The following is a 14,192-nucleotide window of genomic DNA, read 5'->3' as shown; positions in this document are numbered from 1 at the left end:
AAGTCAGCTGACGGAAGCTTTTTGTGCAGGCTGTTCTTTTGTGGTGCATCTCTTGAGAGATAGTCTTCAAAAACATTCCCCTCCTCTAAGGCTGTGTGTGTTCTGTTCTGTTTCACATGCACACCTCGAGTTCTTCAGCTTACTGGACCTGAAATACTGGCAAAATCCAGCTAGAATCAACTAATTCTAAATTATAGTAAGCAAATATCATACATGTATTATTATACACTTGTACTATTTATATGTAACGTTGCTATTTATTACTTTATAAGACAGTGCTCTGCCCTACTACTTTCGTGGTTGCTGATTACTGTGCCTCACTGTTAAGATATTATTTCTGGGTCTTTATAACTCCTCTCAGAAAGATGCTGCCTACCAGTCATAGAGAAGAGGGTTTTTTTTTTTAATTACGATCACAGTTTTTGGGGGCCAAGACAGCTACAGATGTCTCAGATTATGTTTCTGAAGAAGTCTGCATGACATTAATTCCTGTGGCCATCCTGAATGTGCAGGCCAGCTCTTCCCTGAGTGTTTTGAGATTTGGGATGGGAGAGAGAGAGTCCTCAGTTGGTTTTTCACCAACAAGATATGATGTACTTTGCACCCCACAAGATTAGAGGACATAGGTGGCTCAGATTGTTGACCACCTGTTTTCTCATTCCTGTCTCCTTTGCATAATTTTTTTTTTCCTTGACAGAGTGAGTAGTTTTCTGCCAAATTAATGAGTTGAAATAGGTTGATGAAGCAGTCAAACAAAAGAGCAAACCTAAGGGAGGGTACAGGACCACCATTTCTGTTGGTCTTGAGCTTTTGTCACCTCACTGCACTGTAAGGTGATGCCTGTTCATTTGTAGATTAAAATATCTGAGTCCCAGTAGAAGCAAACCTCCTTAAACAGTAATCCCACAGCTACAAAGTATAACTTCCTGCCTAGAACAGAAGAATAGCTAATCTTTCTTGGAGGTAAGATGTCAAACATCCATCATTCTAGGAGTTCTCTTTTGAACTTGCTTTTGGGGGAGATCAGGCTTGTCTTTGTAAGGTCCTATCTTGTGGTTTGTCAACCAGCCCTGAGAACCTTCAACAAGTAGTGACAGCTCTCCTCAGGAGAAACCATGTGTTTGTCTCCTTCCATGGATGCTTGCTAGTAAAAAAAGGAACTTTTTGGCAGCTAATGAAACCCGCTTGGCACATTTATTCTGGGGCTTGTGGCTAAAAGTAGAAGGCCACTGCCTCTGTTTCCCATCTACCACAATTTTCCTCTCTTTTGAGGGAAAGGAAAGGAAATAAAAGTAGTTTTATGTTGTCTGTGAAAAGCTTTTTCAGTAATCTGTCCTGATTCCCTTTTTCCTTAGGAGAGTCCATCACTCCTGGATTCTGCCTCTGAGAGGAAACTGAGGTGTTCTATGTGCATTTTGATAATCTATGGCTGTCTAGCAGTTTAAAAACATGAATGTGAAATATTTGGGCATATTCAATTGTTTGTGTGTATAGGCAAAGCATCTGGAAGAGTTCTAGTTACTGCAAAATAATTAACATTCTCTAATCTTTTATTGGCTCTGAGTTCTTTTTCAAAAAAGCAGTACTAGGGAAATTGTTAGGTGAGTATTCTATTTTTTCAAAGTCACTTTAAGTTAGGGATAAAAGTAGGGAATGTATGCCCTGTCTTTAAAAGCTGTGCCTTCTTTTTCCCCTATCCTCCTTCCCTCCAGTTAGGAAAATCGTTATCTTGGAAGATGTGGAGATGAAATACAAAGTCCTACCCAGGGCTTCTTTCCCTGTCTAATTGTATGAGTATTTTCACATAACCTAAACACAGAGAAGGACAGAACAGAAAAGCTGTGGCTTTTTGGCAGATCCTTCTTGCAGCTGTGCTGCTCTCTTTAGGTCAGCCTGCAGCAGAGAAATCTGGTTCAAGCACTAGCAACACTACTAAACCATTTTATGAGGAGGTCAAGGGGTGAATAATCATCCTGTTGATAAGGGGTAAGCCAGAAATTCCATTCAAAGGGGACAGTGACTTCCTGTGCTGCTTACCTATTAGAGGTCACAGAAATCATGAAGGGAAAATGGGAGACCAGGGGCATTCCAGCACATGACTATGCAACTGTGACTTTTAAGTCTTATTTGTGGCTGTAGATATATAAAAAGGATTTAAGGCAGGCCTTTGCATTTTTATTAAAATCATGATTTTCTAGCAAACATCCCTGTGGGAAAATCAACACAGCTGCTGTTCTGGATATGTACCCTCATCAGTTGTGGCTGTAAAGGCTTTTTAGAGGTGGAGGCTGTGGGGTGTTGGTGCACCTTGTGCCCAGCTTCTTGGAGGTAGTCTTACAGCACACACATCTGCATGGTTTGGTGTGTGTGGGAATCTATAAAAGTTGTTCAGCCCATTCACCCTTTTTTTTTTTTTTTTTTTAATTTGAAATGCTTAAAATTCAGCCTGAATACCAAAAGGATAGTTTGTAGGCAGGCAGCTAGACTGAGCAATTTATGTAGGATACCACAGAATAGACTTTCCAGATATGACTGTCATTTTTATGTCTGTGCCTTCTGGTTTCTATAGTACCTGATTGTGAAATCAGCAAGGGCTTATGTGCAGCTGACACCCAGAGAAAATGTGAATTAGAAAGTGATGTGGTATTAGTAAGTGGTCTCTTGTAATTATTCTTAACCTTTGCTAAAGTGATGCGCTTACACACTTTACCTAAAGATATCCATTGTATTTGGTCCTTAGCTCCTTCATTCTTTTCTCCTCCATATTATCTGTTCTGCAGAGGTAAGATGGGAACAAGGGGAGCCTGTGCTGATCTTGAATCAGCCACCATGTGATGGGAAAACTTGTCTTATTTGGATATGATGGTGATGACAAGTCATTATGGAACCTGGGTTACAGCAGGAGAGTGTATCCTGAACTGGACTGCCAGGACAGTGAATTCTGTCATCATGGCCTGATTCCTTAGTCCTCATTTGAGGGTTCTAAGAAAATCAGAAGGCAATAGAACAAGAGAACCCATTTTGGAGGCTGGATATGAGCATTCCAGTTCACTATTCTGTCTCACCTCTCCTTGTCTATGACTGATTAAAAGCCTTTACAGTTATCCTTGCCTTCTTGATTGTCGGCTGTTTGTTCTCTTCACTCGTTCCACTTTTCTTGCTATCACTGATAAGTCACCCAAGGCTAAGTCCTAGCTTGCTCAGGTATTGTCCCTGCCTTATTTTTGATGCATCTGCCTATTTACTTGGCCTTAAACTGATTGCTCAACCGAGCCAGTGTTTCCGCAGAACTCCTCTTGGATGGCTTCCTGCTTCATTTAAGTTTAATGCGTTCTTTTAAATTCTTTAGTTATCTTTGCAGAGCTCCTCGGTTCCCTAGTGTAAAGCTATCACTTAATCCTAGCTCTTTCAGTAGGTCTAGGTACAGTGTTCAGTGTAAAATAATCCAAAGGATGGTTTATGGTAGGTGCTAGAGATGAAATGATAAGAGTTGTTGGGGCAGCAATTTAGGAAGATGATCAGGGTGTCAAATGGACAACAATTGTAATTGCAACTGTATATAGATTGACACAAACTTGAATGATCATATCTGAAATCCTTATACAAATCAGAATAACTGATATCAAGATAATAAGGATGAGGTTTGGCTCTCCTGTATCTTTAAATCTTGGTTCTGTAGGTTCCCAGTTTTTCCTTGAAATGTAAGTGCTGAAAAAAGGGCAATTTTGATTAACTTATCTCATCAGCAATTTTCCTGTGTGCATTTCTTTGAAATGTACACATGAAAATTGAAATTATTTGACTTCTGCCTACTTTTGCATTTGCTTTAATTTTCATTCTGTAATCCCATCATTACAATTTCCATATGTTTCATATCATTGTAGCATATGGATTTCTGTATTGAAGTTCTGTAATTTACTCATTACAGTGAATGATTAAAGCAGAATTTTGTTCTGCTTAACATGAAAAATCAGTCTCTGAGGTGGGTTCCTTAGCTGTAGCCTCTTCTCAAATAATTAAGACTGTTTCAAATAGTGTTCTTTGCATCATGTTTTCACTGCCTGCGTCTGTTGCTCAGTAACACAACTTTGAGACTCTTCCCTTTCCTGGATATCTAACTCACTACATTGATATTTCTCCCCTCCAAGTCCTACAAAGTGAAGCTGCGGATCATCTCACACTTGCCACTTTCAGGAATGGCATGTGTACATTGCTCTGGGTACAGTTAAAGTTTCCAGCATTTGAAAAGAGTGGCTCAGTGTATAAATCAACAAACATGTTTGTCTTTTTCAGTTTTGAGATATAAGTAGTTTGAGTAAGTTAATATTTACATTTCTATTGGCACCAGGGTCAGATTCTAATCAGCACTCTAAATAAAAGGGCAGATGGTCACAAAGTGAAATAACACACTTTGGGATCAATAAGATTTGTCTGTCAAACTGATCTCTTGAAGAGGAAAATGAACTTCTCTGTATTTGAAAACAAGCAGATGAGTTGGCGAGCGAGGGAAACTGGCTCTTCTTCAAACACTGCTTTCTGCGCACATTTGTGGCTTCGCCAGAGATGGATACATGGGCAACATCAGTGGCAGCAGTCACCCAGCAGTACTTTGGTGCCTTTTGTCATTGCTGACAGGAGTGGAAAATATTTTTTTGAGGCTCCTGGGTGCTGTGTGATGTGATAGTCCTGAAGCATGCAGGCCGTCTGTAATTTCCAACTGGTCCCTGCCAGTGGCAAAAGGCTTGGGAAGCGGTTCTCATTTCAGAATCACTCTGGAAATCAGGAAGAAGCAGTATTGACAGGTCTTGACTCTTGAATCATGATGAGAAGCTCCATAACTGTGTTGAGAGAGAAGGGAAAAACATGTCATGCAGATTTCTGTCACAGATGTGAAATACAGCTGGAATTTCTTGACAGACATGTGAAGGTTGGCTCCTGCTTCAGACAAACCTGATCTGGGTGACCCATGAACCCCCCTGGGTTCTGAGAGAGGTTTTTATATAATTTCAAATCATAAAGTAGTAGTTGGATTGGGTTGATTTCTCCTGGAGTGCTCAAGCTTGTTCAAACTCACAGGCTCACAAGTCAATGTGAATTAAAATTCTGCCCTGAAGGCCTTGACAGGCAACTTTGCTTAGAAATGAAATTGCCAGGCTTCACTGTTCTGCTTCTAAACCAATTCACTGGTGTTTAAAGGGAGACTTGACTGAGCTAGTGATAAGACACTGATGCTGGCTTTTTCAGCATTAACCTTACAGGCTTCAAATACAGTGGGCTTGATGCTGCAGCAACTGGGAATTACTGAGAAGAGGAAAATTAGAACAGTGTCAGCAGTTAGAGGTCTGGTTTCTGGCTACAGAAAGAAGCTGCACTGGTGGAAAAAAAGTATCCTGCTGGCTTTTGGGATAGTGAGCCTGGAGAGGAAATTTGCCCTTTATTATAGAAACTGCATGGAGCTTTAAGAGGCCTTGAGTGGTCACAGGTAGATTAGCAACAGGAGAGCGATATCCTTTAGGTAACCTAGAGGAGGGAAATCCTGGGCTTTGGAGAAAGCCTTTTAATGAAGAAGCCTCCTCTCCTGCAGCTCCCTGTCAATGACATGGTGGTGGCTGCCCTTTTGTTTAGGCAAGACCAATGGGGAATGTGCATGTCTGGAAAAAGAAAGAAATTGAGGTACACAGTAAAGAACAGAGAAATTTGGGGTATAGTAAGCTGTAGATCTCTCTAAAACAAAAGTCCGTTTCTTCTTGGATCCATTTACTCTAAAATATGCCTCAGACTGTAATGTTTGAGTGGCTTTTTGGGTAAAGGGAAATGCAATTCTTCCTCCCTATGAATGGATGGCCAGTACAGAGACAGAGTGAGGTTTGCAGGGGAGAGGAGAGATCGTTTCAACAGACAGATTAAGTGGTAGGAAGCAGGCTAGCTCTGGCTCCAGAGCTGTGTAGTGGTGTCAGCTCCAGGCCCTCCCAGAGGATGCGCCTTACAATTGGTGTATCAGTTTAGATAAAGTGCCAATAAGATGCTTTTTTGACTTCCAATCCAGATATTGTGTGCATCAGGGATGAATGAGTGTATCTCTCATGTGAGTGCACCCAGCTGTACAGACATGCTCAAGTTACATTTTTAATGTTCGTGGGGTGAAAAGGGAATACATTCAGTTCTCCTTTAACCTGCATAAGTGCTGGTTCAACTGATTAGCACCTCTCTCCTTTATTTGAGTGTGCATGGTACTGGCCTTTATGCACATGTTATTGCTGGGTCTGTGTTGTTAACTTTGACAGCACCAAAATAATTCTAGCTAAGAGCTTGAATGTTTGTTTGGCTTTTGTTTGTTTAGAAAAGGGAATAAGCTAACCCTCTTCTACTTGAATTACAAACCTAAGGTAACTGAGTTTATTGCCAGCTTCTAAAATATTGGTAGCTTTTTTCTGAAGGGTTTTCAGTAAAAGAACTTTCTGTGAGAGACTGTGCCTCATATTCTGTATAACATAAAAAAGTCCCAAAACTTTGCTTTCAGAGTGTACATTTGTATCTCTATACTCATGATACATTTGTCTGAGGTTTTCCTCTGTAAATTCTTTGGATCAAAGCAATAATAGAAATCTAAGTTTTTATTCATTAACTTCTCTCCAAGTTTTGTAATTTGCTGGAATTAAATTGGGAATCTGGGAATAATACATGATCATAGGCACAATGCATATCACATGCAGGCTTATTTCCAGAATGTCAGTGGAGGGTTATATTAAATACTTTTGTCTTGCTGTGGTGCGATTAGAAAGATGCTTGTGCAACTTGGGACATTGTGTCTAAAAGCAAGAAATGTGAGATCTGGCAAGAGGAGATAATATGAATTTAATTCTAACAGTGCTGTTGTTCTTTACTATGCTCTGATTGGGCAGGAAGATCTGCCAAAAAAAAAAAAAAAGAGGTCTTGGTCACATCTGTATGACTTTGAATGACTGTCAGGAAGAGGAGCAATCCAGGGTCACAGTGCTTTAAACACTGGCAGGTCTCAGGAGAGACTCAGGTGTTTTGTAGTTACTAGAGAGGAGACTATTTAACTTAACTGCAATGAAACCAACACATTTTTCTTTTTTTTCTTTTCACCTAAACTATGTTCTATTTAGGATGATCTTTAAAACTTTATTAAAGAGTGACAAATAAATAAGAACAACTAGAGTCTGTATAAGACAACGCTGTGTGTATGATGTTCCTTTCCCAAGTAGTTGGAGAGATGAGAGCTTTAGCCTGCATTCATGTATTAGTCATTGCAGGAATGAATTGTGAATTATCAGTACAAATTTATTTTATTTTACTTTAGATAGGGGTCACTGCGGGATTGGTCTGAGATTTGAGTAACTACAAACCGGATCTACCTTTGAAGGCACACCTGTGCTGGGTGTACAAATACACAAGTATCCAGAAATTTCTGATCTATTAAATCCCTGCCTTACACCAGAGAGTTCATAATATTTTGCAGGATGTACAGACTATGTCAATAAAGAATTGTTTGCAAGATATGAATATATATTATGTTTATATGTATTGTTGCAGTTTTAGCTGCTTTAGTTATGCAGACTGAAAGATGACAGGTTTGTCATCATTTTGTCTTCTAAGAAAGATTTACTCATTTTGAAAAGCTCTTTTTTTCTGGTCACTGAATCCAGGCTGATTCCAAGCCTGTGCACTTTAGGTGCTGGGGGACTATTCAGGAGGGTCATGCAGAGGTCAAGCATGCTTAATGCTAAGAAACTGCTTTACACCGATTTGGGAATAATGCTGTTGTTCATGGTTCCACACAGATGGTACCAGACAGGAAGAAGTGGAAGGTGAGCTCAGTGAAGAAGAACGCTGGTTTGGGAATTCTTCAGAAACTCCTTCGGAAGCATCATATGGAGAAGTCCAGGAGAACTTTAAGTTGTCTCTTGAGGACAGAATACAAGAGCAGTCCACCTCCCCTGATACCTCTTTGGGAAGTGCAACACCGAGCAGCAACACAGCGGAGCTGGGACCCATTGAAAATGAGGCACTAAGGGACACACTACAGAGCAAGGAGCACCTTTCTCCAGATGTGTCCACTCTGGGTGAAGAGGAGCCTCCAGGTCCAAACAAGCCACTGAGCAGTAACCTGAGGCGGCTCCTGGAGGCTGGCTCCCTCAAACTGGATGCTGCTGTTACAGTCAATGGCAGAGTTGAGTCCCCTGTAAATCTTGGCTCAAATATCTCCTTCTCTCCACCTGCTCACCATGCCCAGCAGTTAAGTGTGCTTGCCAGAAAGCTTGCTGAGAAACAGGAACAAAGTGACCAATACAATGCAGGCAGTCACTTTATATGGAATCAAGGTAAGTGGTTGCCAAACTCAACCACCACCTGTGGTTTGTCCCCTGATTCAGCTATCCTGAAGCTGAAAGCCGCAGCCAATGCCGTTCTGCAGGACAAATCTTTTTCCAGGACTGAGGACACGATAAGATTCGAATCCTTTTCCTCGCCTTTTAGCTCTCAGTCAGCCAGCTCCACGTTAGCAGCTTTATCTAAGAAAGTGAGCGAAAGAAGCATGACTCCTGGGCAGGAGCACCCACCTCCAGCCAGCTCTTTCCTTTCCCTGGCTTCCATGACCTCTTCAGCTGCCCTTCTCAAGGAGGTTGCTGCAAGGGCTGCAGGCAGCCTCCTGGCTGAGAAGAAGAAATCACTGGTTCCTGAGGAGCCTCTGCAGCTTTCAGAGATGAAACAAGAGAAAGCAACTCCACCACAGTCTTTGGAATTACTGTTACTACCAGTCCCGAAGGGAAGAGCATCCAAACCCACTAGTACAGGTATGGATACAATTTGAAATACTAAGTAGAATGTGTTTGTTTTGCTATAGGCTTATATAACATCTCTTCAGTGGGTCTGGATTTGTTTGATCCCATGTCTTATGAAAATAAGAAACATACACTTCAGGTGAACAATAGAAAAGCTTTTTGAAGTACCACTTTGAGACCAAGCTGTCACAAATGTTTCCCTATTTTAAAGGTATGAGTGTACAGTTTGGTACATTTTTTTCCCCCTTTTATTCCATACAATAGTATTTTCCTCTCTTACCAAGTTTAGAATGTGTCCACAAAAATATTTAATGGAGAAGATCAAAGAATCCCTGTGAGGGAGCTCACAGTATCAGTGAGCATGTACAAAACTAGTGCTTTTGAAATATTGGACAAGGGAGAATTCTCCCTCCTGCTGTCTCTGTCACAAATGGACTTTTGTGTAATCGCTTACTACCCTGTCCTAATTTACCAGAGTATATTATTGTGTTGCCACTTTTCATTAATTTTTTTTTGCAATCCTTTGTTGTAACAAAAAAAAAAATCCAACTAAACTGCATTTCTCTAATTTGCTCAACAAGAACCATTTTACACATCTGACTTTCTTCCATCAGTTCCAGCTGTTGACAGTCAAGGAATCAGGGTTATAGGGAAGAAGAAGAAACTGGGTAACAAAAGCTTTAAAGACCTGGCAAGCCATGCAGGGGAATTTAAATGATCCATCTTCAAAACAAAGAAAAATGATTTTTCATCTCTTTCTATAAAAAGTTCACATCACAGATTCAGATTTCTGGTGGAACATACAGCTTCAGGTGTTGTCAGTGTTCTGCTGCAGAGGAAAAGGAAGCATGGCAGGTATCTTCACAAGATGCACAAAGTAGTTTTATCAGGCTGAGTTCTATCAGGAGTACTAGCCTGGCTGCATAGGTGTAGCAAGCCATTGTACAGATATGAAGCCTGACATGGATGTTGTGTCATTTCCTTGCTGTTTTTCTGGCCTAACCTCTTTGTTTAGAGGTATCCTGAGGCCTGAACTGTCCCTGTGCAGCTCTTTGTCAACACTCGTGGGTTAGAAGCTATTGGATAGATAGCAATGCTCATCCCTCCCTTGGAAGAGGAGGGAGAGGGATGCAATGAGTTACAGCCAGTATCAGTTTTTGCTCTGTTATACATGTGTTCTATAAATGCTTTACTGCTGTGTTTTGCCAAGGCAATTCAAGTGGCAAACTATTCTTGGCACAGGCCTGGCCTAAGGTTTTCATTAGTTTGATGAAGTCCTTCTTGCTATAACATAAGCTAAAAGCTGAATGTGTACATTTGCCATGAAAATAAATGTTACACATTCATGATTCCTTTTGCTTAGAAAACCTTATGGCACTAAAAGATGAAAAAAAAGTATATAATGCTTTATCTTTTTGTCTCTGTCTGGTTGTTCCTGGAGACTTTTTTTGTCTTGTTCCCAGAGACGTGTATCTTTTCCCAGCAGGTATAGCTTTAGAGGTCTTTTTCCCTGCTCTCATACTTTGAACCTTTAATGCATTGATGAGTTTGCTTTGCTGTTACGAATCTGATTAACTTCCCCACCAGCAACATGTAGCTTTGGTTATGAGATCAATACTCAGTGAGATTAATTAGATGTAAGTAAGGAGCAGCAAAGATGGAGGCTATTTAAAGAGGACTAAGTTAACAAGAGTATGCCTGCTGCTCTTTTGTCCACCGTGTTGAGCTATTTGCTCAGAGTTATTTCAGGAAAGAAGCTGGAGCCATGGCTTATCAGAGTGTAGTTGCCTCTGAAATGGCATGTCAGGTTTGGTCAACCTAATCATTTTTATTATATTTTTATTGGTCAACTTGCATTTTTATTATAGTAAATTGGTACAGAGGAGGCTAACTTTTCTATCTATCTGTTAATATTGCCAGTTTTATAAGCTACTCACACGTTTGGGATGAAGTTGAAAAGAAAGCCTGGAATATCTCTTAAATTCTGATTGCTTTGAAAGGGTGTGGGTGACAGACAGTTCTACTGACTGGATACTTATTTGGTGTAACTTAATGCCTGATGCTTGTAATTTTTTTTCCCAAAACTCCTTTGGGAAGCACTGGCTGATTCTCTCCTCACTGGAGTAACATTGTGATATAAAATAGACATCAGTATAAACAAAGAAAAGCTGAAACCCCTGATTTTCTTCTCATTCTGAACTTTATGCAGTATAGAGCTAACATGGTTCAGCTTTGGAACACACTGGTACAATTCCTGAGTAACACTAATTGTCATTGTTATTGGTGAAGTTGCATGCATTTATCCCACTTGTTTGCATATTTTGTAATATGCTAAATCACTGTTGATTCGGCTTGATTGCAGATTTATCTTTAAGGGGGTCAAAACCAGGTAATACCTTCTTACACATTTCTCTTCTGGGGCTGAAGAAAAGATGTGATAGAAGGAAAAGAAATGATAGATAAAAAAGATACCCATTTATTTTTTCTGTGGTTTGTTTATCTCCTGCCTTTTGTGAAGAAAAACTAAAAATATTTTAAAACAAACATAAGCAGTTATGACATTGGTTTTAGCCTACTCTTTAGAGATGCAGAGAGGGGAACAATTTGCTATTTTAAGTGTGATAGAATATTTTACAAGGAGAATTTCTGAACTTGCCATAGTACATGCTTTGACATTGTGTCCCTTTCTGTACTTACATAATAACTGCCTAATCAGTTGAATTACAGTGGTTTTGTTTCCTACTTGATAGCAAGAATTGTATTTTGGGACACGACAGATCTTTCTGGAGGTTTTTATCATTTAACTCTTCATCAAGGGAATTTGATGTTTGCTATATTGAGATTAAATAGTCTGAGAGAATTTTTGAATAGCAAGATGCACATTGCTGACCTCTGGATATTTGAAAACAGTCTTGTCTTTTACAGTGAGGAAAAGGACATTCAGTTCCACTGTAATAGTAGGCCTTTCTTTATAATAATGAGAGGAAATTGTTGTGAGAGGTTGGATGGATGCAAGGTTAGTTGTGCAAAGTCAGCAGCAAGAAATTTCTCTCTCCTTCAACCTTGTGATGGTTCTGCACTTGAAAGTCTAACCATATTTTCCTGATCAATGCCACCAAATCCTTTTTTAGGTGAATTGGACAGTAAAGCAGAGTGCAGACATTTAGGAAGGCAGTAGATTTAAAGCCCTGGCAATTAGAGGAGCAGAAGGAAACCTATGACCTGAAGACCTTTGATGGCTGATGCTGCAGCAGTATCTGCTTGAGCCATAACTAAACAATTTCAGCAGCAGGACTTCCAAAGTCTTTCAGTTCTAGTATAAAATATATCTGCTGTGCAATACCACCATGCTTTTCAGTTAAGTTGTGGATTCTTCTGTGCTTTATATCCTGCTTCCCTGCTGGCTCACCATCAGATGTGGAAATGGATCATTTTTTAACAGTTATGCATATTTTCCATACTCTGCTACAACCAGCCCTTGATAGGAAATGAAGCTGAAAAGTGATGATTATGAGAGGCATTCATCTCAGTGAAGTTAAATTATAAGGAACATTAGGACCTAGGTGAGAGAGAGTAGCATCCTCTACTGATTAGTGAAAGGAAGTTTGGGGCATTAACCTTTATAAATTATGGTGACCTTTGTCACAGGGATAATAACTAGGGGGAAAAAGTGTATGCAGGAGGGAATGGAATCTTCATGTACCTGCTGTTGTTTAACTGATGTCGCTTTACAGATGAAACTCTAGCATTGAGACATGATATCTCCAGTATGTTTACAAGGGGAAAGTATTTGACAAGTGGCTGTAAAGGATCCTCTTTTTCTTCCTTCTAAGCCTCTGAAGAAGAAGGGGGAAAACCTTTCCAGTGTCCCATCTGTGGTTTGGTTATCAAGAGGAAGAGCTACTGGAAACGGCACATGGTGATTCACACAGGTTTGAAGAGCCATCAGTGCCCACTCTGTCCTTTCCGCTGTGCACGCAAGGACAATCTCAAATCACACATGAAGGTAAGGGAAATGTTTACTGACAATCAAAATTCTCAAATCATCAGTCAGAACCTGATAGTATAGCAAAGCTATTTCATTTGCATTTGCAAGAACAAAAGAACTACGAATGATGCCTGTACTTAAGTAAAGAGGCCATAAAAGGGAAGAAAGAACTTTTATTCTATTTCTTGCCTTTCCATTTTATGCAGTGTGGAAACTGCCTTGGGTTATGTCAATTGGGTGCAGCACAAGCTGTCTGTGGCTGTGTTCCAGACCTGGAGCCACCAGAAGCAGCGATGTTGGTTAGAATGACACAGTTACAAGTGACACAAAGCAAATCCTATCGGTGCTTCTCCCAGGATGCCAACCAATAACCCTGCATGCCAGTGTCTCACTCTAAGTGCGCAAAGCAACTTGGCTAGCTCTAGCAGAGATGTCTCCATTGCTTTCTACAGACAGGCCTGCAGTTTCAACTTTTTTCTTGCTGTAGCTTTTAACTGCAGGCATTTCAGCAGTGAATGATCCAAAACAAAATGAATGATAGATTATGCTGTAACATTTTGTTTTCAAGTTTAAAGCATGTTTTTAATTCAGCCTAAGTTTTGGGCTCAAGCTGAAGATGACCTTCTGAAGGAAGCAACATCTGTACTGATAAAGAAAGATATAAAAGTGTGAAGAAACTGATTGTCTGCTTAGCCTGAACTACTACCTGGTTGCAACACAAAGTGCTGAGTCTTGCAATCTGTAGAATATTCTTGAGGAAGTTAAAATGGTACCTGTCCTCTTAGCTCTTTGATTAATAAGCTGAAGTGAAAACATTTCCTTTGTTAATGCAGTTGAGTTTTATAATAATAGTGAAAGGTTTTCTTATAGTTACAATTTTGTCTGTTTTAGATGAATGTGTGTAACAGGGTATCAGACTGGTGTGAGGTGGGACAGAAATGCCTGTTCAGGTTTCATACATGCTATTGCAGAATCCAAGCTTACTGGACAAGAGTATGGCCTTGCTTACACTCAAGAAATTGTTCCCTTCTGAGTAAATTATTCAGATTCCTCTGGTCACAACATGATATCTTGCTATGGATTAAGTTGTTGCTAGGTCTTAAATCATCCCCCTGAAGTCTGAAGGCTCATTCCTTAACACTTCTGCTGTAGATCAGCACACTATTCCCAGGCATCCTCAGTGTATCATGATAATCATTATCAAGTAAGCTCAGTGTTTGTGGCAAAAATTGTTGTTTGAAGATTGAGGATCTGTCCCTTCCTTTTAGGCATGGTGATTTCTGCAGGTGGGATGCTGGACAAAATCAGACACTAGTTCACTGTCGCTGTGTGTTCAGTTCACTGTCTCTGTGTTCCCAAAGTGATACCTTTCTGAGGCCCTTGTGCTCTTTTCTGCTCCC

The 14,192-nt window shown here is 40.2% G+C and overlaps 1 protein-coding gene across 5 annotated transcripts in view; it reads left to right on the top strand.

Annotated features, from left to right (window-relative positions):
* The window catches only part of ZNF827 (zinc finger protein 827), a 116,697-nt gene that overhangs the window by 32,830 nt on the left and 69,675 nt on the right, over positions 1-14,192 (top strand). For all 5 annotated transcript variants that reach the window (XR_015772688.1, XM_088056618.1, XM_088056619.1 and 2 more), the window contains 2 exons: positions 7,806-8,816; positions 12,638-12,810. Coding sequence is in view for 4 of the 5 variants with exons in the window: in XM_088056618.1 (XP_087912744.1) it covers positions 7,806-8,816; positions 12,638-12,810 (1,184 nt within the window). In the remaining variant the exon portion in view is untranslated. The remainder of the gene's footprint in view (positions 1-7,805; positions 8,817-12,637; positions 12,811-14,192) is intronic.

Source organism: Pseudopodoces humilis, chromosome 6 (genome assembly GCF_049639895.1).
Source record: "Pseudopodoces humilis isolate 2021_Gansu_Grassland_sample_001 chromosome 6, ASM4963989v1, whole genome shotgun sequence".
Classification (NCBI taxonomy): domain Eukaryota; kingdom Metazoa; phylum Chordata; class Aves; order Passeriformes; family Paridae; genus Pseudopodoces; species Pseudopodoces humilis.
The sequence above is the reverse complement of the archived record's forward strand: the minus strand, read 5'-3'. Positions and strand labels throughout refer to the sequence as shown.